This window comes from Solanum dulcamara, chromosome 8, assembly GCF_947179165.1.
Source record: "Solanum dulcamara chromosome 8, daSolDulc1.2, whole genome shotgun sequence".
NCBI lineage: Eukaryota > Viridiplantae > Streptophyta > Magnoliopsida > Solanales > Solanaceae > Solanum > Solanum dulcamara.
Window position 1 is genome coordinate 1,966,829 of NC_077244.1, and position 25,496 is coordinate 1,992,324.

A 25,496-nucleotide genomic window follows, 5' to 3' on the forward strand; every position below is an offset into this window, starting at 1 on the left:
AAAAAATTCAATCAGAATCATGAGATGTATCAGAATCTGATACATAAACATGATGTATCAGAATCATTATATTTTGATACATGAGAATTTTAATACATAAACAAGATGTATCAGACACATTAAAGGTTGATACGTGAGGTGTTGATACATAGACAAGATGTATCAGAAACATTAAATATTGATACATGATAATCTGATATATAATCAAGATGAATCAGATTCATTAAAGCTGATAAATGAGATTCTGATACATAAATAAGATGTATCAGAATCACTAAATCTTGATACATGAGATGCTGATACATATACAATATCAGAAGAATTCAAGTTTGATAAATTAGAATCTGATACATTAACAGTATGTATCAGAAACAATCAAGTTTGATAAATTAGAATATGATACATTAACAGTATGTATCAGAAGCAGTCAAGTTTTATACATTAGAATATGATACATTAACAATATGTATCAGAAGCAGTCAAGTTTTATACATTAGAATATGATACATTAATAGTATGTATCAGAATCAAGAAGCAGTCAAGTTTTATACATTAGAATATGATACATTAACTTTCATCTTATATGAGAGTTTCATACATGAGAAAAACTTAAAAGTCTGGTAATTGTACATTCTTCTAATACAAAATTCAAAAAAAAAACTACTCGACGTCCATCGGTTCTCCTTGACTAGAAGATATGAAATCTCTCTTAGATTTTTTAGAATCTTCGGTATCGCTAACATAACCATCATTGGCCTTTCGACAACCAAAATTCCACAATAGTGTGGCATATCTTGAACGGAAGAATTCGGCATGTAGTCCAGTATTTGGAATAGAAATTCCATCCTAAATAACTTTATACCTTCTTCACCTATTGATGATTCAAAATCATCAAGAAAATTAGCCCTATATGCCGTTCCGAATCTCAATGGGTGGGACGGGATCTTCTTGATGACGTATTTCATTTCCTGCATTGGTATGAAAATGGTTAAATACAACTTGAACTTTATACATAAATACGATGTATCATATGCATTAAAATATCTGATCCATGAGATGAGATTCTGATACATACAGAAGATGTATCAGAAACAGTTATATATTATATTCTGATACATAAATGTAGAAGTATCAAAATCATTAAAACTTGAAACATCAAAAAATGACACTTACACATGAAGTATCAGAAATGGTAAATCTCCAAAAAATTGCATTTGAAAAAATATTATGTATCTGATACATAAATGTATATGTATCAGAATCATTAAAACTTGAAATAACAAATACTGAGACTTAAAGATGATGTATCAGAAATAGTAATTCTCAAAAAATTGCATTTGAAACAGACATTATGTATCTGATACATAAATGTAGATGTATCAGAATCATTAAACTTGAAATAACAGAAACTGAGACTTAAACATAATGTATCAGAAATAGTAAATCTCAAATAATTGCATTTGAAAAAACATTATGTATCTGATACATAAATGATATGTATCAGCTTCATTAAAACTTGAAACAACATAAAATGACACTTAAACATAATGTATCAGAAATAGTAAATCTCCAAAAAATTACATTTGAAAAAGACATTATGTATCTGATACATAAATGTATATGTATCAGAATCATTAAAAATTAAAACAACAGAAACTGACACTTAAACATGATGTATCAGAAATAGAAAATCTCCAAAAAAATTCCTTTTAAAAAGACATTATGTATCTGATACATAAATGATATGTATCAGAATCATTAAAACCTTCACAAAATTTTCATTCTAAAACAAAAACTTAATTGAACACATACCTTTGGGAGATTAGGGCATGTTGTAACCCCTTCAATCTTGTTGTCTATTTCTTTGGGTGCATGTTTAACTGTAGCTTTCGACTTCAATTTCTCACGTAGCTTATTCATCACTGCTGGATCGTTACGATGTTTGGATCTAACTTCGTCGTAACCTTCCCAAGACGAATCAGAACCAGGAGAAACAAGAATTCGTTGATTTTTATTGGACTGTTTGAGACCATGAACGGATTCCATATGTATCATTGAAGGTATGAGAAACAAAAATAGAAAGATTTACAGAAGAAAGCAAATGATAAAAATTTAGAAGATTTTTCAAAGATTTTCAGAAGAAATCAAAATATATAAATTTTAGGAGAAATCAGATTGAATGAGGATGAAGTAAAATTCCATATAAGGGAAGATTGAAATATACCTTATTTGGAACCTTGAAATTGATTAGCAGTTGAAGAATAACAAATTAACTAGAGCAAATTAGGGCAAGGATGAAAGAAGAGGCGGATGTATCAGTGAGGTATAGAGAGAGAAAGGAAAAAGAGGGAATTTGGAATTTTTTTGATGTATATGGGAATAAAAGTAAATATATTAGGGGAATATGTGTAAAAGGGTAATTTACCCAAAAAAAAAAGAGGAAAATAAGTAATGTTAAACATGTATAATCAAGTTGTAATTAATATTTGGGATATTTTGCTACTCCATAGTGATTTGTAATTGTTGAAAAAAATGTAATTGTACTTTGAGCCAGCCCATGAGGATTTCACATGATCAAATGGCTTGAAATTTTGGTCCATTACTGGACCACTACTCAGTAATTTGACAACAAGAATTTTGAATTACAGGCCCAGTGTACAAATCAAATATTAATGAAGAGTTCAAATATTAGTGGATGACTCACACCACTTGCCAATTTATTTTTGTTTTGGAAATTTCCTTGTTCATATTAGAATCAATTCTACAGAAATTAGAGGCGGATTCAAGATATTAATTTGATATAAAACATAAATAGACATCTCAACTTAGCCTCAACTGGCAACTAAACACTTCAATTTTGAAAATGTATATTTAGACACCTTAATAACTTGATTTAAGTTGGCTCCGTAAACACCCCAACTTTGAGAATGTACATCTAGAATGCATTCCCTTAAATGTGTCTAGATGTGCATTTTCAAAATTGAGGTGTCGGCGAGACGCACCTATGTCGAGTTGAAGTGTCTAGATGGTCACAATGCAAGTTGAGGTGTTCAACTGTCAGTGGAGGCCATGTTAAAATGTCTATCTATGTATTATGTCTTTGTAAGTTTAAAGCTTCTACAATGATCTCATGTTAGCATACACTATTATCCGGACAAAAGAACTGAATTCCGAGCTAAATATTCTTATACATTTCATGAAAATTTCAATACAAATAAGTGGTCTAGGGCAAAAAATTAATGGATTCACATGACTATATATATAACCATTGCACTAGAGCCGCCCTCTAAATTAGATCAAATTAATTGGTATATGTACATCAAGCTAATTGAGTTCTTTTCACATAAGGAAATTCAACTAGTAAAAAGCTCCATCAAGAGTGTTTATCTCATTGGGAAACTTATAGTTCGAAACAATCCTTAATTATAGTTTGTTTTGATATGTGGCCCAAATTTATAAAGAGGTCCAAGTTGGTTGTTGAGCCGAGTGATAGGAGACTTTGGAGAGTGCTTGACTAATCTAAATGAGGGAACTTGTGAACGAGTATAAAATAAAAAAATCTTGAACTCATGAAAAAGTGAATGACAACAAAAAAAAGTGTATATATGTTCATTTCTCGCACGATTGTGACCACTGACACGAAGTGTTGTCAATATATTAATACTATTATTCACTATTTTAAAATTTTGAATTCGCCTCTGTCATGTCGATACCAAAATGGTTAGAGTATGCAGCCAATCAAAATAGGCTAGCACTTGGCACTTTTATTTATGGTCCCAAAATGGGCTAAACCTTGTGAATTTCACCTGACTAAGTCAAATACATGTTCTGTAAATGGTCCTTCTCTTAGTAGTTTGAATAAACCAATAAGGTCCCCTCCCATCTCCCATATACATATTTTCACATGGTTTTATATTCTTGTTTTTTTTTACTTGGTGACAATAGAAAGAATCATATGTTCATATTTATGAAACCAAGTTACATGTCAATCATCATTGACTTTTCAATCCATTGAGAGTCGAATCTGAAATTTTAATTTTTTAATTTTTATGTCGGTGTAGATTTAGAATTTTAAGAAAATGAGTACAATATTATAGGTTGAAAAGCTCTTGCTTGATGCTTGTTTATCTACTTCACGAGCTTTCATTGCCTCGATCTTTAACTCTCCTTCTTTCGTCCTTCCACTTGGTTGTTAAAAGAGTGAAAGGGTTGGCTATCTGGCTGGAGTCATTTCGATTGTATGCCACGAGGTTTTTATTGACAAGGAGAAGGTGATTCATCATTGCTTTTGATCGCAAAAATCTCTCTATCATCTATCTAATTGTATTCTATTGTTTTGTATTATTTTTTTGTGTCATATCAAATCAGAAAAATCTATTATTTTCACCTAAATATTTATAAACTGCTAAGAAAATGCTGAGTTTAATTGAATCAGTGGACTATATGTTATATCCTACATTGATACTGGTTTTAATAGACATTTAATTTAATTATATACAATTTTGCGGTGAAGAGGAGAGTTTACATTCAAACTTGAAAATTATAAAAGAATAAACTAAAAAAAAAAATTATTTTATTAATAAAATCAAGAGTGGACATTAAATATGTTTATCTCCTGTGATAAACTTAACAAATGATCTGATAATGAAAAAAATCTTTCTGATTTTCAAGAATCCAACTAACAAACAACAAAAATATTGGACCCATCGTAGTCAACTAAGTTACATCAACATAGATTTATTACATATACTCCCAAAAAAGAACCACCCCACTCAATTATAGCATATAATATTTTTTTCAAAAATATTATTTAGTCTTAAGATTTTTGTTTATTTTTGGTAGCTAATGGATGAAGATGATAAGACTCAATCTCAAGAAACCCCAAGTTAGTCACTTTCCATAAGTAATTATGGCATTGGACTCATGCACAAAATGCCCAAAAACCTATCTATTTTGGTAGGTTTTTGATACGCATGGTAAAATGCGATATTTCAGACTTTCAGTATTAAATTTATATTGTATTTAATTGATATAATATAAATTTTTATTTCAAACTTAATTCTGAACATCCCATTTTATCCCATTAAATTTAAAATCATTTTATCTCACTTTTTAAGTGGAATAAATTAATTCCAAAATTATAATTTCAAAATAATTTAATCCGCAAACCAAACAATATATACTATTGTATAAATGCAAATTTATCACGTTCAAAGTTTGTGGTCATTTTTTGACATTCTTTAAGGAATGGAATGGTCCATCAAAAATATTTAATAATTTTAGGAGAAAGATTCACCCTATCTGCTCGATTAAGATTGATTGTGACCATAGGATTAAAAGCAAGAATTTACGTTTTATGCACTGATAATATATATCTGACTTATAATAACATTATATTTGATAAGTAACCTAGAAAATAAATTGATAATATATTATAATCAATCAATGTACTTTATATACCGTTAATATATATTACTTAATTTACTACTTTTCTCAAATTACCCCACATGACTACCTATCTCACATCCCTTAATTGAGTAGAAATGAGATCCAAATGTTTAATTCCCTTTTTGTAGTTAACCGCAGGCCGATTTGGGAAAAAACTTAGGTTAACACAGAAATAAATTCAAGATTTAATATACAAATTTGAGTTCTAAAATTTTTATTCGATTTACTGGTTCTAAATTTTATCATAACTCAATTTGATTTACTAAATTCAAAATTTGTTATATGTATTTATTTAAGAAGTTTTTGATACATATATAATTTGAGCTAAAATTATTAAGTTCGAATCAACCTATAAATTATATACACTACATCCCCACTATGTATCAATGAAAAGAAGGATGGAGATTTTGTTAAAGACTGGTTTTGTTTCTCAGTTGGAACAATCCAAAAAGAAATTTAGGCTTTTCTAGGAATAGAATACCATATTTTTGAGGTGAAGATCTATCGATCGGAAGCAATTTCTCTATTTTATAAAGATAAAAATAAGATATGCATAAACTCACTTTTTTCCGATCTCACTTAATAATAATACTATACTGAATATATTATAGTTGTTATTATAAGAATAGAATACCACTTCACTCGTCATTCTTTTAAATGACATAATATATGACTTAATATATGATGATGATAATAATAATTACTTCTCAATTTCAAATAAATTACTATTAGTTATGCTCATATCATTCTGTTTAAGCCCATTTCCATTCACACTAATTTTTGTAATATTAAAATATTTTCTATATATTTTCTAGCATATTAATATTAATCTGACTTAAATTCCTAGCAAAGTTGGTGACAAAACTACCTTTGTTCGAGGGATGTCAAAATATTTTTTCATCAAAAAATTATATTATGTGTCTCTTTGAATTCCCTTGACTTCTTGCGTAATTCCTTATATATAAATGTCCCTTGATAAAAAATCTTAATTTTGTTGTTGGGAAAGAGAGAAATTTATTAAAATGATCATGGAGTTAAGTTGGGTGATCTTGAACTTTATAGCTCCGCTTATTTAAATGTCCCACTAAGAAAAATAATAAATATAAGATGTTATTTATTAAATTAATCCTATTTAGTAAATATTTTTTTGGTTGAGAATTGAACACTATTAAAAATAAATAGTTCTTTAATATAAGGGTACATTTAGAAACTTACTAATTATTGTTTTAAATTTCTAAAGCAATAATTGTTTTGGAACAGAGAAAATATATCTTAAGACATAAATGAGAATAAAATAGTAAAAAACTCAACCTAACTAATACCCCCCCCCCCTTCTTCCCGCCGTTCCAAAATATTTGTCACAATTTCATACTGAGAGTAAAATATTATGAACTTTGACCAACATTTTAAGGTGTATTTTTTTTGTTATATTGAAATAAAAAACATTATAATTTACGAAAAAATGACCTAAAATGCCCTCGAACCATTGGTAGTGGTACAAAAATGTCTCTCATTCATCTATTGGGCCTAAAATGCCCTTGACATCCACATTTCGATCCAAAAATGACCTTTTCTTTAAAGGAAAAGGGCATGAAGGTCATCTATTGGTTACAATTTAATTATTTAAAATTAATTATAAATTAAAATTTATTTAACAGAATTTTGATTATAGAAAAGAGCCTAAAATGCCCTCGAACTATTGGAAATGGTACAAAATGTCCCTCATGTCCTCTTCCGTGAAAGAAAATGTCATTTTGGACATAAATGTGGATGTCAAAGGCATTTTATGCCCAATAGATGGATGAAAGACATTTTTGTATTATTTTCAATAATTCAAGGGCATTTTAGGCCCTTTTCCGTATAATTTATAACATTTTTCGTATAGTTTTTGAATATCTAAATTGTAATTTTAAAATATCAAATTAATCTAATCTAATTTAGTATTAAAAATTAATCAAATTGACTCTCCAAAAGCAAAATGTGACAACTATTTTGAAACAAATAATATATTTTTAAAGAACATTTTTTTTAATAAATTAATTTCCACTTGGGAAAGTCAAAATTAATATAGCATTAGTGCTATGCATGCAAAGGCAACTTATATTATGGCATGTACCATGCTTCTAGTTAACATGGGATAACCATTTGACTAATCATGACCTCTTACAACTATTTAACTGTAAATTAATTGGGGATAAAATAGCACTTTAGTGCTACATGCAAAGCAGCTTAATTATATTATGTCAAGTCCCATGCTTCTAATTAACATGGGATCACCATTTTCCCTAATTAATACTCTCTCGATTCACTTTTACTTCTCATATTTTATTTTAAGAGAGTCAACTTAATTAATTATTAGAATTAAATTGAATCAGACTAATTTAATAGTTTAAATTTATATGTTCAAAAATTATTTTAAAAAAATAAGTTGCAATCTTTTTCATAGTAATATGATGATAAAAAAATACATCTTAAAAATATTGGTAAAGGTCAATATAATTTGACTCTCAAAAATAGAAACGTAATAGATAAAAGTGAATAGGGGGAGTATAAGGGAAAACACTGTTTAATATAATTTTTTCGTATTAAAGGCTCGAACCAAATTTTTTTGATTAGAATGGAGGGTTCCAATAAAGAGATATTATCGTATTACCACATGCTATGCCTTCTTTTTTCTTTTTTATTTTAACACTATTTAATAAAATAATCTCCACTTGGGAAGCTAAAATTAATATTAATGCAATGGTTTAAGTTCTAAAATATGGAAAGAGTATTGGGGGGTGGCACCTAGGCTTTACAAAATTAATTATATTTAAATTACTAAACTAAATTTTAACTGAAAATCATACACTAATACTAGTGGATTAAAAATAGCATTAATTATATTATGGCAAGTACCATGCTTCTAATTAACATGGGATCACCATTTGACTAATCATGATCTCTTACAACTGTTTTCTCATGAATAGTTAACACTAAAAAACAACAGATAAATTAACTAAACGACAAAATTCACCACTAATTAAGTTTCCTCGTGAATAGTTATTACTAGAAAAATAAGAATTAACGACTAATAATTTTTGTAGTTAAACAATAAAACCAATCTCTAATTAGTTTTCCACATGAATAGTTAGTAATAAGAATAAAAATCAACAACAAACAAATTATGTAGCTAAATTGTAATATTCGTCACTAATTAGGTTTCCTTATTAAAAAAGTTATTATATGGAATAAATTATTTCACTATATATTGAGATAAATTATTCCATCATTAAATATATAAAAGATAAAATAAATAATTTCAAAATTAAATTATCATGCTTCTTATTTTCAAAATTATTATTTCTTATCTCTCGTACAAAACAAAGTAAGAAAGTTAATTTTGTTAACTTTTTTCCTCTTAAAGAATCATGCAAACGTTGGATGATTCTAGAATTTGTGTTGGCAATGATGACTAAGAATTTAATAATAAATCATTGATTAAATAAATAATGTTTTTAAGTTTGTATAGAGAGTGAGAGAATAATGTAATCATCATCTTAACCTACATAAATAGGGTTACCTATATAATGATTAGATGATTAATTAATCATATAATCTTTTCTTTTTTCAACAAAGAAAACTCAGATTTTATGATTATTAATTCGGATAATTATAATTTATTTGGCCAAGCTTTTTAAAGGCTAAAAAATACTCTTTCTTTTTTTTCCTTCAAAATCATTTTGTTTTAAATTTAAGGTGTTTGGCCAATACTTTTTTTTTGAAAAGTGGTAGAAGTCATTTTTCTGTTATTGGAAGAAGCTATAAATTATTTGTTTTTATAAATATTCATAAATTTATATTTATCAAATTATTCCTTATTTTTATTTCTTTTACTTTCCACCATGTCTTTCCTTTTATTATATTTTTTCTATTTATTTCTTTTCTTTTTCTTCTTTGGAAATAGATAGTTTAACCATAAATATGAGTTACTTCTCCCTATTTTTTTTTATTTCTCCTTTCTCTTTCTGAAAAAGGAATTAATTTTTATAATAACAAACTTAAATCTTTTCATTTGGTAGAATGACAAATTTGGTTCTTTTTCCCCTTGTAAAAAGGTACAATAACCAAACCTTATTTTTCTAAAATATGAAACCTTTCAAAACTTTCTCAAAACATATGACATTTTTTTCTTTTTTAGTCAATTTTCAAAACAAAAAAAAGGGGATATATATCTTTATTTAGTAACAATTAAATTTTAAAATGCTCATGTTATCATTAATGACATGATTTATAGTCATGCAAACATTTATGCCCTTGTTTTATACCACATATTTTTTTAAAATTTTTTTCTTAAAATCGATGTCAAATCAAATAATATCACACAAATTAGAACAGAATGAATAATATTTGATAGTAGAAGAATTTCATGGTATTAATTGATATATTGTTAAATTTGCCACTTGTTTCTTATCTTTACCAAAAGCTTTAAATCAGAAACTTCACACCAACAAGACTACAAGAGGAAATTTACATATATATATAGAGAGAAATTTTTGAAGTTAGTGAGTGAATGTATGTTGTACAAAATTCCAAATAAAAAACTTGTATTACTTTATATAGAACATGGTACTATGATCAAGTGGAACTTCATAAAGTTTTTGGGTCTTTAGCTAATTATTAGATACCTAGAAATAGTATTTGATTAATAATTCAAACTTTTTGCTGAATAAAGAATGACAGAGTAGGCTACTTCGTGTCAATACGGGTTCAATATATATATATTAGTAGTATTTTTTGTTTTCTCTATTTATATGATACACATAGAATTTGAAGAGTCAATCAATTTTTTTATATAATTTTTAGATATTTTAAGTTGTTAATTATTGTAATATATAGTATTTTTTACGTAATTTTTAAATAATGTATGTTACTTTCTACGTCCTAATTTATGGGGCACTAATAGAATTTTTAGAATGAATCAATTTTATTTTTTTTTAAATATTTTAAGTTGTTAATTATTGTGATTTATAATATTATTTACATAATTTTTAAATATATAACAGATAAAAAAAATAAGACAAATTAAAATAAAAAAGTACAAAATTCCAAAAATGACCTCGCCTAGAAACATACATGTCGACGAACAACTGTTGCCTCTTCTATATAGTAATAATAGTCTACTAAATTACAAAAAAAATAAAATACTATGATATATATTCACAGTATTAAGAACCTTAACACTATTAGTGCAATTTAACCAGTTATATTAAATTTAGTTAGGATATAAATAAAATAAAATAAAATAAAAAGCTTCTTGCGATATGTACTCCCTCGTCTCAAAAGATTTTTCGTGTTTTCCACTTACATATAAATTAATTAGGACGGATGTTTGACTATTAGTTTATCATTATTTATGTTTTAAGATATTATTTTTCTTTATTAAATATTTATTTTATTTATATGTCATAATTAAGGTATTTATAGTCTTCAAAAGTAATTACTATAAAGAATAAAATGAAAAATAATATTTTAAAATATATATTTTTATTAAGTACGACAAGTATTTTGAGACAGATCGGTATGATTTTATCTTTCTCCAACTTTACTTTACACGTGAACAAATTCAGTATAAATTTCATCAAAACCAAAACTTTTTCCCATTTAAATATTAATCCCTTTTTTATTATATTATTAGCTTCTTAAAATATTTAAGCTACCAATAGCCACCAAAAATATTTTGCCCAATTACGCGCTTTCTTCACACAGCCGAACCACAGAAAGTTATGAAATTTAAAAATATTTACACAATTAGATCTTTTTTTATTTTTAAATATAGTCGATTTGGTTCGATTTTAAGTACTATCAGTTCGATTTATTGATTTTGGTTTTTAAATACACTAAATCGATAATCAAATCAATAAGATATTTGTTATCGATCTTCGATTTATCGTCTTTTGGTCTTTAACGATTAGGTTTTCTGTTTAACCAATAAAAAAATGCTTTCAAAACAAATATATGACTTCTCCAACAATTTGACGCGATACAGACATACATAGAAACAAGCAAATCAGAAGTTCTTGTTGTGAATACTCACAAGTCACAACCCTACCCGTCGCTTATCCCTTGTTGTTGTTGCAAACTGTAGCCGCCATTCTTAGTTCTTTAGATTTTGACGTTGTGAACCTAAAGTAATACTAAAGCCTTAAGAGTAAGTGTGAACTGTGAATTGTGTAGGGTACTGATAGTTTTATATAGTGATCATATTAATATCTTTTGTTTGATACTTTGATATTTATGCATGAGTAAACATTAAAATAGTAAATTATTATAGTTTCAATGGGTTATCGGTTTACTCAATAACCCAATATTAAAAAATTCATACCGAACCTATAACCCAATAATTTTTTTTATAAAACCATTAAATAACTGTTAACTCAATAACTCAATAGCAATAAAACAATAACACTTTTTTGAATTCGATTTATCGATAGATTCGATTTTTGCACACCCCAATATACACCGACTACCGCATAATATTGATCGATGACTTAGAATAAAACGATACGTAATTATGTATAACAGATTAAGTTACATTCCTAGAGTAAAAAAATCAGTGTATATAAATTTGATAGAATAAAATTTCTCTATATTATTAGTGCATATAATAATAAAATTTTTATTTAATTAACTTTTTTTAGAAGGGAATAAAATAATAATGCAAAAAGTAGTAGCCCCGGCCTCCAAATGATCAACTACCAAGCTGGCCCAAGATGGTTGGTGGGGATCAAGAATAGGGACAATTAACCAAACACATACACATATCCCGGACGCGGATTGAATTTATCTGAATTTAATATTTTTTTATTAAAAAATAAATTTTATATATATAAAAAATTATTAAAATCATAATAAATAATATGTAGGTCTTAAATATAACGAATACAATACTAGCTAGAAACTATAATGATTGAATAGAACGATCAAGCTTTAAATTTTGAATACCGTCTATTCTTATCCGCCATCAAATCTCTCATAAATATCAGTATAATGTTATCTCAGATCTTCTTTTTGATCTTCTATAATTCCTTGGGGTCCTTTTTCTAAATTTTATTCATCACTTTTTGGGTTTTAGGGTTTGGCCACTTATGACTATATAGAGCAAAGTTGGAAGAATGATGTATTTATGGGGCACTTGTTCATTCCAAAGGCATTAGTATTATTTTGTAATGTTTAATAAAACCTAATAAGAAAGGCCAAAACCCTAGCTAGCTCCCAAATCCTGTCATGAAAAGAAGAGAAAGCTCCATAAAACCAAGCTCATGCACATGCACCCTCCTATTCTTTCCAATGAATTTGCACTTGAGATGGCCAAGTGGTGTGTGTTGGTTGGGGGGGGGGGGAGTTGCAATAGGCGTGTGGATACAGAATTTCAAGAAGATAAATATTTTATCATAAATATGCGAATTTAGAATTTAAATTTGAAGGGTTCAATTGTTAAAATGTTTACTTTTGGAACTCATTACAATTTAATTTGAAATTATAGGTTCAAATTGTTTTTGTTGAAATATTTTAATGATTTTTCATGTTGAAATATTGAGATTAATTAGTTGAACTCCTATATGCTCAATCCTCCACTGCTACTAAAATAAATACTTGATTTGATTATATAAAATTTGTATGATTACAAAAAGAGAATAGAGATTTCAACAAGTCACAATTGGGCATTATGAAAGAATACATCAAGTATAAAGAAAGAAAGACAAAGAAAAAAGTACTTGATGAAATTGAACCAATGATAAACATAAGAATTGAACCCTCAACATTAATTATAGAGGTGAGCCCAAAACTTCATTGCACCATAAGACTCTTTGAGTTTGGGTAGACACAGAGATATTTAGGTAGTTTTAAAGAGATATAACATTATGATATATAATTTAGGGTGGAAAGCATGAGTACTATCACAAGACGATTCCTTTTTAGCGTCAGGTAATTTTTTCAAATGGTTAAATACTTTTACAATCGAGAGATAAGTTGGTTCAAATCATGCACTCATGCTAGAAAATAAGTAAGAACACTATTTGATAATCAAAAAACTCAATTGTTGATCTTTAGAAAGTGTTGAAGAAGACAAAATGGGACTTGATTTGGCGCTATTTGACTAGATTGGTGATTGTTTGTGTTGGTGTTTGGAGGCTTTGTGTCAAATTTTAGATCATTTTGACTTTGAAACAGATTTAGTGTGGTTTAATCGAAATTGAAATTGCAAATTCGAAGAACACCATGTTGAACGATACAAATATATAAATCATATCAATCTACTAAGAATTTTGAATAATATAACGAGATTCGTTGAACAATTGAACATGCACAAAATCATGTTAGTCCATAGAATTTGTGAGCTATCCTACGAATTTGTCATGACTTACTCAACTTAAAATTATTTTAATCGAAATTTTTCATTAAACTTAAAACTTCATGAATACATAAATATCAAAAGCTTGAATAAAATTATTTAAACACCAATACAAAAATATTCCTTTCATGCAAATCTCCCACAAGCTTTACTTGTGCATTTTTTCAAACATATTCTGAACCATGAGTTTTCTTTGAGACGAAGATCTATCATAGACAACATCATACAATTCATCTAATTCCTCATATTTTACTTTGCTTTTAACGCTATTAACGTTATACTGAATATATTATTATATTATCAAGCTATGAAAATTTTTGATGTTTATTTAAGGAAAATATTCTTGGAAAGTACAATGGATAATGAAATAAAGTGGGGTCGATATACATGGCAATCAAGATGGTGTAAGCCACAGGTTTTCAGCTGGCAGGTATGGGCATATTTGTGGCTAAAAACAGCCTTAACACTTAGCACTGAAGTTATTACTACCTTAGGATAGCCCTAGGATGGGGTCCAACATAAAATTTACTGTATTCAAGTCAATGATTTGTTATAAGAGGTTAAAATAAATTTAATAATATATAAATTATTTATACCGGTAAAATTTTAAGTTAATGAAGAGGAATCTTGAAATAGCGATAAAGTCCCTTGCAATTTACAAGTTATGAATTCGAACTATAAAATTAGTTAGTAATGCAACATAAAATAGAACTAGTTGATAATTATACGTAACTGTCAATAATAAAATAGAACTAGCTACCTTGAAAAGAAGGCATGCAACATAAAATATATTGTCCGTAATTTTGTTATAATAAGTTAAAATAATTAAACTGATATTATTCAACTTATTTATACCGTCAAAACTTAATTAAGTTAATAAAAAAGAGTCTTAACGTAACAGTAAATGTCCCTTGCGATTTACAGGTTATATGTTCGAGCTAGTCGTAGAATTAGTCATCAATGCATGTTTATTTTAGTGTAGATTACTTACATTATATTTCTTTAGACTAAAACTCATATTTTGTGAATCGAACTGTCTTTTTAACGAGTGAATATAAGTTAATCCTACTTAAGAAATCCCCTAGACACCAACATATACACTTGGACATATTTGCTATGTCCAAGTCAGCTTTCTCTATGCCAGCTTATCTTGACCTTCTAAAGACTTTTCAGTATTATTCTTGATATAAAAGTGGAGTACTATAGTGTACTAATATTTTAGTATGATACAAATAGTTTATGAATTAGTATTAACTTTTGAATTAAATAATAGTTGTCAGAGTATAGCTTATGATTTGAGAGGGACCCATTTGAAAAGCCATTAACCTCCCACCTTCTATCACATGCCCTTTTCATATATGTCACTACCAAAACTTCTATTTAAACACCTTCCACCCCCTCCAATTCCCATCAAATTAAACTACTTCTCTCTCATTACAATATTCACAACTTCAACTACACATCCACAGAGTGATCTTATTGTCATGATTCACTGAAATTCAGTCATTTATCACTACGTGTTTAAGTACTCATCCATCATCATTGCTCAATAAAAATCTTGAATAGTAGAAATAGAAGATTCGTGTTCTGCTTTCAAAGTCGGTCGTCGACTTTTCACAAGAAAAGACCACTTCAAAAACACTTGAGCCAATTTCCTCTTCTTTCAAGTCTTCACACCACCACCATTGCTCAATTAAAATCCAGAATAGCGAAAATAGATTCGTGTTCTGCTTTCAAAGTCAGACGTTCGACTTTTTCCACTAGACAAAACCATTTGAACAACAAACTCAAACCAACTTCCTCTTCTTTCAATCTTCATACATCACAATTACAAAAATAAGCTTGTGTTCTGCTTTCAAAGTCAGTCGTCGATTTTTTTCACTAAGGGAGAAAATTATGGTTAACTTCAATGATCAAGATTTCTTTTCTAGTAGATGTGTATGGGTAAATGGTCCTGTTATTGTAGGTGCAGGTCCATCAGGACTAGCTGTGGGTGCTTGCTTAAAAGAACAAGGTATCCCTTTTGTCATCTTGGAAAAATCAGATTGTATTGCATCTTTATGGCAAAAAAAAACTTATAATAGATTAAAACTACACCTCCCTAAACAATTTTGTCAATTACCAAAATTCCCATTTCCTCAACACTATCCTGAGTACCCTACAAAGAAACAATTCATTGATTACCTTGAATCATATGCAAGAAAATTTGACATCAACCCAATGTTCAATGAATGTGTTCAATTTGCAAAATATGACCAATCTTGCAAATTATGGAGGGTGAAAACTATTTCACCAAATGGCTTAGAAGTTGAGTATATTTGTCAATGGCTTGTTGTGGCTACTGGGGAAAATGCTGAGAAAGTTGTGCCTAATATTGAAGGATTAAAAGAATTTGGAGGTGAAGTGATTCATGCTTGTGATTACAAGTCTGGTGAAAAGTTTAGTGGGAAGAAAGTTCTTGTTGTTGGTTGTGGAAACTCTGGCATGGAAGTTTCTCTTGATCTTTGCAACCATAATGCTCAACCATCATTGGTTTGCCGTAGCTCGGTAAGTTATATACACGGACAATATGAAGAATCTTTTACAGTGTCGGTGTACTTTAATTTAACGTGTTGTAGCTTTTCAGGTTAATAATCCCACTTAATATAGACGATTTATTTGTAGTTATCTTTTAGGTGACTTGATAGTATAAAAATTTCTTTTACAATGTCAGTATGTATAAGTTGATCTCTTATAACTGATAAAGTACAAGAATTTGTACACTATCAGGTCATACAAAAGATAGTAGCTATAGATAACTAGTCATAAAAAGTGGGATTAGTTAGCTAAAAGACGAATAAGATAACCTACTATAACATGTTAAAATATACTAAATCCTTTTTGAATTTGCTTAGAAACTATAAAGTTTGGATTCTAATGGAATTTTGTTCTTTTTTGTTCTTCTTCAGGTTCATGTATTGCCAAGAGAAATCTTTGGGAAATCAATATTTGAGTTGGCTATGTTTATGATGAAATGGCTACCATTGTGGCTAGTTGACAAAATTTTACTTATTTTGACATGGTTCATTCTTGGTAACATTGAGAAATATGGACTAAAGAGACCAAAAATTGGTCCTTTGGAACTCAAGAACACACAAGGGAAAACTCCTGTTTTGGACATTGGTGCATTGGAAAAAATTAGATCAAGAAAAATCAATGTTGTCCCTGGAATCAAGAGGTTTTCGTGTGGCACCGTTGAACTTGGCAATGGTGAAAAGCTTGAAATTGATTCTGTTGTTCTTGCTACTGGTTATTGCAGCAATGTCCCTTTTTGGCTAAAGGTGAGAAAATGTTCTATTCTTCTCAATTTTTTGGATTTTTTCTTTTTTTGTGTAGGCGTGTAAGCTTAGTCCCTAAATTAACACGTCGATGAATTCTCAAACAGACACCTTAACTTGATCAAAAAATGTTTTTTTTTTATAAATTAATGGTGTCTGTTTGTGAATCATTGAAGTTAAGGGGTCACCACTAGAAAGTCGTGCAAGCATAAGTGTCAAACTAAAAAATATTGAAATTTTGGATGTTCTTCCTTTTTAATTATACTTAAGTTTAGTACCTATATCAATATCCGTACTTGCAACGTTTCTTAATTCGACAGTTCTCAAACATACACCTTACCTTGGTCAAACACATCATCAATAAGATTTAAGTAATGGTGTTTGTTTGAAAACCGATCGAGTTAAAAGGGGTCAGCACTTGTAAGTCATGTAAATATGACTGTCAAATTGACTAATGTTTGAACTTTTTATGGAAGATTCTTGAATAGTAGACTAATTTTTATTTTGTTATTTTTTATATAGGAAAGTGAATTCTTTTCCAAGAATGGATTCCCAAAAGCACCATTTCCAAATAGTTGGAAAGGAAAATCTGGACTATATGCTGTTGGTTTCACAAGGAGAGGGCTATCTGGTGCTTCTGCTGATGCTATTAAAATTGCACAAGATATTAGCAAAGTTTACAATGAAGATATTATGCAAAAGAAGCAAAAAAATTCTACATATACAAGATGCATCTCAACATTTTGATTGAATTGAATCATATAGAGATTAATTTTGTGAAAACAATAGGTAACACAGAGATTAGCCCTCTCCAAAAGCCCAAGTTTTGGTATAGTTTGGGAGTTTTGTAGTGGAAGCAATAATAGAGTTCCTGAATAAGTTGTTAAGTTCCTTAAAACAAAAAAAGGTTTGTTGGAAAGTACCTGCATAAGTTGTTGGGGACTCGATGTTTGGATCTTGAGGATGATGAGGTGTTTTTAGTTTTTTTATTTTTCCCTTTTACCCCTTTTCCAACTTTGTTTTTAGTGTTCATTTAAATTGATATTTTTGTACATATTTGTACAAGTACTACTGATGATTAATCAAAGTGACAAAGATACTCCTTTATTGTTCAAAAGTAGCCTTGGTGTGATTTGATTGTTCTGAATTTCATGTTTATCTTTAACTAGGTTTTGCCCCAAAGCTTTGGTCTAATGATAGGAGTGTAGCGCGTGATATGTGGATTAGACCTCACGTCACAAGTCTAAACTGTAACGTCGCAAATATATTTTTTGTATTTAAATAAAAAAGAGTAGTAGGGCGGACCTATTATCTATCACGCTTCAATATATATGTCATTGTCCCTTGGGAATTTTTCGATTATATGGACTTTTTGTTCAAATTTGTACAATTACTACTAATTGATTAATTAAAGTGACAAAGATATTATTTATTTTTCAATATGATTTGATTGTTCCAAATTTTATATTTATCTTTATTTATAAGCATTGGCCCTAAAGCTTTGGTCTAATGATAGGAGTACATGTGATATGGGGATTATGCACACGTTGCCAAGTCTCAATCCTACCACAAATGAAATTTTGGTAGTTAAAGTGAAAAAGAGTAGAAGTGCTGGCAATTATCACACCTAATTTTAAATACCCTCAAAAATTTCTCAATTATCAAAAAAATAATAATAATTAAGTAAGCAATGATGTAGACCACAAAAATGGGGAGATACACTAGATAAGTCTCAAATATATACAAAAATAAAATATTCACAAATCATATTGGTGAAGCTTTGAATGAAATTCAGAAAAACTTGAATGAAGAAAATGACTCTTCAATTTGCTCACTTTCTATGCATAATTTTCAATGCAATAAATAGAACATAAATTGTATCACAAAAGGAATGTCCTATTTCAAGTTCTTGTCAATTGGTCATACTCAGTACAGCTATGAAGTTTTCTGAAAGTAACTAGTTATCATTTCAACACCCTTAGCACACATATACTCATTTACAAAGGAAGATTTTGTTGGAGACCTTAAAAAGGAGAATTCAAAAGTGAAATAACACAAATAATAAGTGTACACTTAATGAAGTATAATATTTTAAATGTTTTTTTTTATGTATATATAGTTCAAGTAGAAAGAAAGAGGTGCACACTGCACATGATGTGCAATATCGACCCTATATAGTGATTATTAACTCCACGATAATCATATTTTATACATCGTCGATGGATAAGACTTTGTATTTTTTGAAAATTACTTTAGTATAGATCATGGTATATCCAAAATATATGATATGATGTAATCGTGAAAAGAACTTAATTATAAATAGTTGATCATAGTAACTTTGAAAAGAAAAGAGTAAAGTCATCAAATTTTTCCAGTTCAATCGAATTGTACCTGTAGTCGAAATAGTTATGAACCAAGAGCAATGGTGTTGTTGTATCATATTGTTGTTAGGGTATGTATTATTAATCATGTATTTGGATATAGTATATTATAATAATTGTGATGGGTAAAAGTTTAAGTGGATATTATTGGAATATATACTATTAACTATGAGATATATACTATTAATAGTATTTGTTATAGAATAATTTTTTATTCAGTTTTAATAAAAGATTAATAGATCATATATTCATTTATCTGTTTATTTACTTATATAGTAGATGATCCAGTGTATAGAGTTTTAGCTTATACACAAAAGATTAAATCATCGTTCTTATAAGCATAAAAAATTTTGTTCACAATCTAAGATGGAAATCGGAAAAATTATCTATATGATTGTAACACAAGATTAAATATAACTTATCTTGATTGTGGAGAGGTGTTGTTCTGACTTCTTGTGCTAGTGCATTTTGTATGTATTGAACGAGACCGAATAAAGATAGATGTTTTAGACTGACTGATAAAAATATATTTTTTAAATTGTTAAATGTATTTATATTCTCAATCCTAATATAATAATTATAAGTTGTATACATTAGTTATCGTTTTGATTTATTAAAAGGTGAGATCCTGAGATAGAACAATATGCCTGGTAGATTGGATGGTAATAATATATATTGGTAAAAAAATAAGTTAGTTGATGGAATTCCTGTCTCATATAGAGATTGATAATATGTCTTTTTGAAAAACTTATAAGTATTCATTGTGTCAAACCTTGCAATTAGATTTATGAATCCGACACATGAAATAAGTTAAGCAATGCTCTAAAAAATTAATCTTTGAATTAATTTAGTCAGTAATTTAATTTATTGATTAGTATCTGTAATCTTAACATAGAGAATTCTAAAATATAAATGCAGAAGTACAATTACGAATTTCTAGTTGAATGATTTATAATTTATTATTGTAAGAATAATTCAAATCAAATTTTCACGTTATTTCCATAAAAGGGAGCCTCAGTAATTAATTTTGTAGTCCATATTGTGCCCATATTTAATTAAGACTCAAAATCTTATTTCTTAGTAGAAAAAGAAAATATTTGTTTTTGTCTAGGTTTTGGACAAGCTGGAAAAACGTCGCTATTTATAGAGCTCCTTCTAACTCGTAAAGCAATAAGTTTTCCTACAATACTTGTCCGCTCAAGTATTGAAAGAGTCCAGCATTTAATTTGGGATCACTGTAGAACTTAAATCAGACTTGTGGACTTGCTTGAAGATCTATGTTCATACTTTGAAGGATATTTATTAAATTAAATTTCAAAAAAATTATGTATTTTATGTTCTTAAATAAATATATGTGTTATCTATTATTCATGTAAGTAATATATTTCTAAAATACTTTCGTTGTGCATATGTTTTCCAACAATTATCGCATTATTAGACATGGCATGAAAAAACTATATATAAAGTTATTAAATGACACGATCATTTTTCTATATCACCAATATATAAAACTTGGTATACTCTCTTCTCTTCTTTTTTTTTCAAAAATTACTTCTGTATGGATCATGGCTAATCCAAAATGATATGAAAAAATTGTGAAAAGAGAGTGGCATGCCAATGAAGCAACCAAGATAAAGACCTTTGAAGAATAAATCAATTAATTCTTAGCTAAGAATAATTGAAAGTGGTCCTAAAATATTGATTGGTAAACCAACTTGCCAAATATATGAAAAATTATATTAAACATGCATTTCAAAATAGATGGATAGGGTTTCTTCATGAAGCTGATGGTCTAATACATTTCTATACTACATTATTTCTTTAGCTACAAACTTCACAATCTCATTTACTAAATTTTGACCTAATCAATATTATAATAATACTAAAAAAAATAGATTCAACTCTTATTTTTGTCGCTATTTTACCGACTCTTGCCTTCTTTGGAAACTCTTTCCGAATCATTCATATTTGAAATTCATTAGTTTGATTAAGTTGAATTTGCGTTGAATAGTCTTAGGGTCCTCATAGCATATTAGATTTAGGGTTTCTCCTACATCAATTGGTTTGAAAAGCGAAATCAAGTTCATTAAAGAGTCGTAAAATGCTCCCTAACAAAAAATTCTTCATTTTCAGAACTCGAACACGTAATCTCTGATTGAGGGATTGGAGGAGGGATGCCAATGACACCTTGTTGTTCATTTCAAGAGCATGAACTCGTAACCTTTGATTAACAGAGGATGGATATCCACTACGATATCCTTGGTTGTTAAATTTGGAAACATTTTACAGTTGAATCTTCTCTTTATATCACATCAAAAAACAACACACTTAATTGAACTTATCTTTATTAACCATTAGTATAGTACCCTCTCAGTTTCAATTCATGTGGCATAGTTTAGATTTTGAGAGTCAAACAATATATTTTTGATTGTGAATTCGAGCATAGAAGCTATAAGATTTTTGAAATAACCTTTGCATATTTAAAAACTACATAAAAATACTATAAATTACAGATTGATAATTCAAAATATTTTTTACAAAAAAATGGAGTATTTTGAAGCAAGAAATGTTCTTAACTTACAAAAAAGAAAGATAAAAACAATGAAATGGCGTCGCCCGGACTCGAACCGGAGACCTTCAGTGTGTTAGACTGACGTGATAACCAACTACACCACGACACCAACTTGTAAATACTTTTGACGTTTTTATTTTTATATACAATATATATTTTCAAAATTACAAGACCGATGAATTTAAAAATCAATTAAAATTGCAACCGTAAGTGGCTAGTCTTTGGCTCAAAACATATATTTTTGTTTAAAAAATTACTTAATATGCATAAATAATTTAGACAGAATAATTACAGACTTTTCTAAACTTGACATGTTTTATTTAATTCCCTTTTAAATTATTAGTAGTCTTAATTATTTTTCTATTACACCTTCATATTCATAAATTTAAAATCCTAACTTTGTGAGTATATTGATGCACTTGTATTAGGACAACATTGATTATCACCAAACTTTGTATAATTGATGTGGCTTCTTCATTTTCATTTTTTGTTTGTTTTGTACTGCTTTGAATTTTTTTCTTCTTTTTTTAGAGGTCTGAGGATCTATCAGAAACATTCTATCTACCTGTAAGGTATAGATAATATTTGCAGACACTCTATGCTTCTCAGATTCTACTTGGTGAGATTACAGTGAATATGTTATTGTTATTATTGTTGTTTGTGTAATTACATTTATATATTCAAATTGCCTTAAAAACATACTACATATGTAGCAAGTAGAAAAAAATTGGAAAAACATCACAAAGAAATAATTATTAATTTATTAGATTACCAAAGAGTGAATATAAGCACGTAGACATTATACAAACTAAAAATAATGAATTTAGTTGAACTTACAGAATTCACCCTAAATTCGTCTTCCGGTACATACAAAACACCAAAGAACAACCCACATGATTCTCTCAATTCAAGATCGATCAATTGTAATGTACTATGGATTTTGTTTGATTCTAAAATTAGCGGTTTGCCTCTTATTTGTTTTTTAAGGTAAGACATCACTTAACAACATTGACAGATCACCACCACATGGGCTAGACAAAAATTGCCACTTTCTTGTTCACTTGTTTAACTTGGATGGTTGTTACCCGTGCATGTATGGTATAGTATTTTATGAATTCAAGTAACGACAAAAAATTTTACTTTAATATTTTCTTCTCATTTAATCTTTATTTATTATTGAATAATCCTATTTTATTCTTTATCCTATCTTTTTGTAGTAGCTCTATTCCGTATCCTATTCTTTTTATAGGTTTATCATTCAAATTATAGATGTGTGATATTATGTAACGACGGATAGCGATACAAAATATCCAAATATTATCTTCATTAAAATAATATAGTATCGATATATTATGAAACAATACTAACAACCATCCAAACATAGTTTTGAGTGCTTCACTTCTTTTTTTGTCATTAGAATTTGATTATATATGGTACATATTTGATTCCCTAATTTTCCTTAAAAGAAATTTTGAAGTGTTCAATGTGAAAAAATCACTAAGCTTACACATTTGTATCACTAAGAAAATCTGCAAAGCAAAGAAATTTGGAGGACATGTTGACATGGGAAAAAAGACATGTTGTATGCATTCCTGGCCAATAGTACTAATATTACACGCAGATATTTTTTTAGATGAAGTAGTTTCTGGAGTGTCTGCTTCAACTGCATCTACTGCATACATCAAAGGAACTTCCAAAAACACTGGCACTGGCTCATCCAAAAACATGCTTCAAGCATCCTCCTTAGCCAGAACGTCTTATGTGGCATAATATAAATTAGTTCGAGTATATCACATATGAATAGCCACGTAGGACTGTAACTCCTCAAGTACCAAAGGAGGTGAAGGAAAGATTAGACCAATTAAGATGCACAAAGAGAGCTCATGTGTGTAGACAATTGATCCAACATTTGTGTAGCTAGAAATATGTTGTTTCAATATATAACACTTTTACTCATCTTCCCAAGTTTTTGATTTATATCTTTTTAATTTTGATATTATTTTCGAAAATTAATTATGTGAATGAATTATAAACAAGAATTGGGTCATTCCAGATGGGTTTTTGGGATTAGATTTGTGAAGTTTGAAGCATTTGTATATCAATGTATCTCTAGACTTATTTATTTGTGTACATTAATAAAACTTAAAGCCTATTTGGATAAGTTTTTTTAAATTGCATTTTTTAAGGTGGAAATTTCAACTTTTAACTTTCAGCTTTTTAAAAGTTGTTTTGCCTTAAAATGAGTGTTTAAAAGCACTTTTTTCGTTTATCCAAACACCATAAAAGAGCTTAAAACTATTTTAACTTAAAAAGTACTTAAAATAAGCCTATCCAAACAGGCTCTTATATGTGATATACATTGTTTTCTGGAAAAAAAAACAAGGGAAAATAACACTTGTACTCCTGAACTATTTACAAGTAGCTACACCTTTACTTTCTGTCACACCCCGGGAGGGTACGCTAGCGTGGCCGGCACTCAGAGACTATTGTTAGTCCCCAAGCAAACCACTTGACCTGTTCACACATTCATTCAATCGACATTCTATCAGCGGAAGACTTAACTCATCAAGAAAATAACTCAAAATGATAATCAAATCTATAACTTATAGGATAAGGCCAAAGGCCAATAATCTATCTAATCGAATCGACAAGACTAGTATGAACGAAACTAGCCAAAAGACAATATCCAATCAACACATCAATAATCTAGTATATGAAGCCTCTATCAACTATCTAAGTGGTGCCAATGAAAGGTTCATGACTACGTTAAATCAAAATGAAAAGAAAATAAAATTATCAAGATTCCTCTGAAGGCAAGGAGGTCTCATCACTATCATGAAAGGAAGATAGATCTTCAACGGAGCGCATGTTGACGATTTCTAGCACATGTATCTACATCACCCAACCCCATAGGTCGTGACTAGGGTCCGACCTGGACCCCTGTATACTTAACTATCAGATGTAACAATCAATTTAAGAACTATACATAAGAACCCCAGTGGGTCATAACATTTTTATATACTTGTAGCCTCTTTTATTTGTATCTTGTCATGAAAGGGCGTGTAACCCGACGAGGCTGCCATAATATCTCAATATTTACAATACATCATGTAGACATAAATGAACAGAATTTACACGTATAACCCACACACATGTCTACAAACCTCTAAGAATATTAACAGTAATATATGGCGGGACAGGACCCCTACCGTATCCCTGAATAAATAAATATATACTTTAGAAATTCAGCACCAAAAGCTAGGCTCTAGAACAGTGGAGCACTTCCGACATAGTTGAGTGGAAATCCTAAGCTGACGGATTCCTAAAATAAACATTTATACCTGCGGGCATGAAACGCATCCCCCCGAGGAAAAGGGGTCAGT

The 25,496-nt window shown here is 28.8% G+C and overlaps 2 protein-coding genes and 1 non-coding gene across 3 annotated transcripts; 1 reads left to right on the plus strand and 2 right to left on the minus strand.

The window, feature by feature from the left end:
* Positions 1-204: 204 nt before the first annotated feature.
* On the minus strand, positions 205-2,126 carry LOC129898856 (uncharacterized). Its single transcript, XM_055973568.1, has 3 exons — positions 1,813-2,126; positions 742-968; positions 205-244 (listed from the first exon to the last, which is right to left on the minus strand). Exons 1-3 carry the CDS (start codon positions 2,053-2,055, stop codon positions 205-207), a joined length of 510 nt encoding a protein of 169 aa, XP_055829543.1. The 5' UTR covers positions 2,056-2,126.
* A 13,164-nt stretch (positions 2,127-15,290) lies between these two features.
* LOC129900265 (probable indole-3-pyruvate monooxygenase YUCCA8) lies at positions 15,291-18,111 on the plus strand. The gene is made up of 3 exons (XM_055975197.1): positions 15,291-16,390; positions 16,792-17,163; positions 17,683-18,111. The coding sequence occupies exons 1-3, from the start codon at positions 15,740-15,742 to the stop codon at positions 17,905-17,907; spliced, it is 1,248 nt and encodes a 415-aa protein (XP_055831172.1). The 5' UTR covers positions 15,291-15,739; the 3' UTR covers positions 17,908-18,111.
* Positions 18,112-22,148: 4,037 nt separating this feature from the next.
* On the minus strand, positions 22,149-22,222 carry TRNAV-AAC (transfer RNA valine (anticodon AAC)). Its single transcript has one exon. It is a non-coding gene; the product is annotated as a tRNA-Val (tRNA).
* Positions 22,223-25,496: the final 3,274 nt, after the last annotated feature.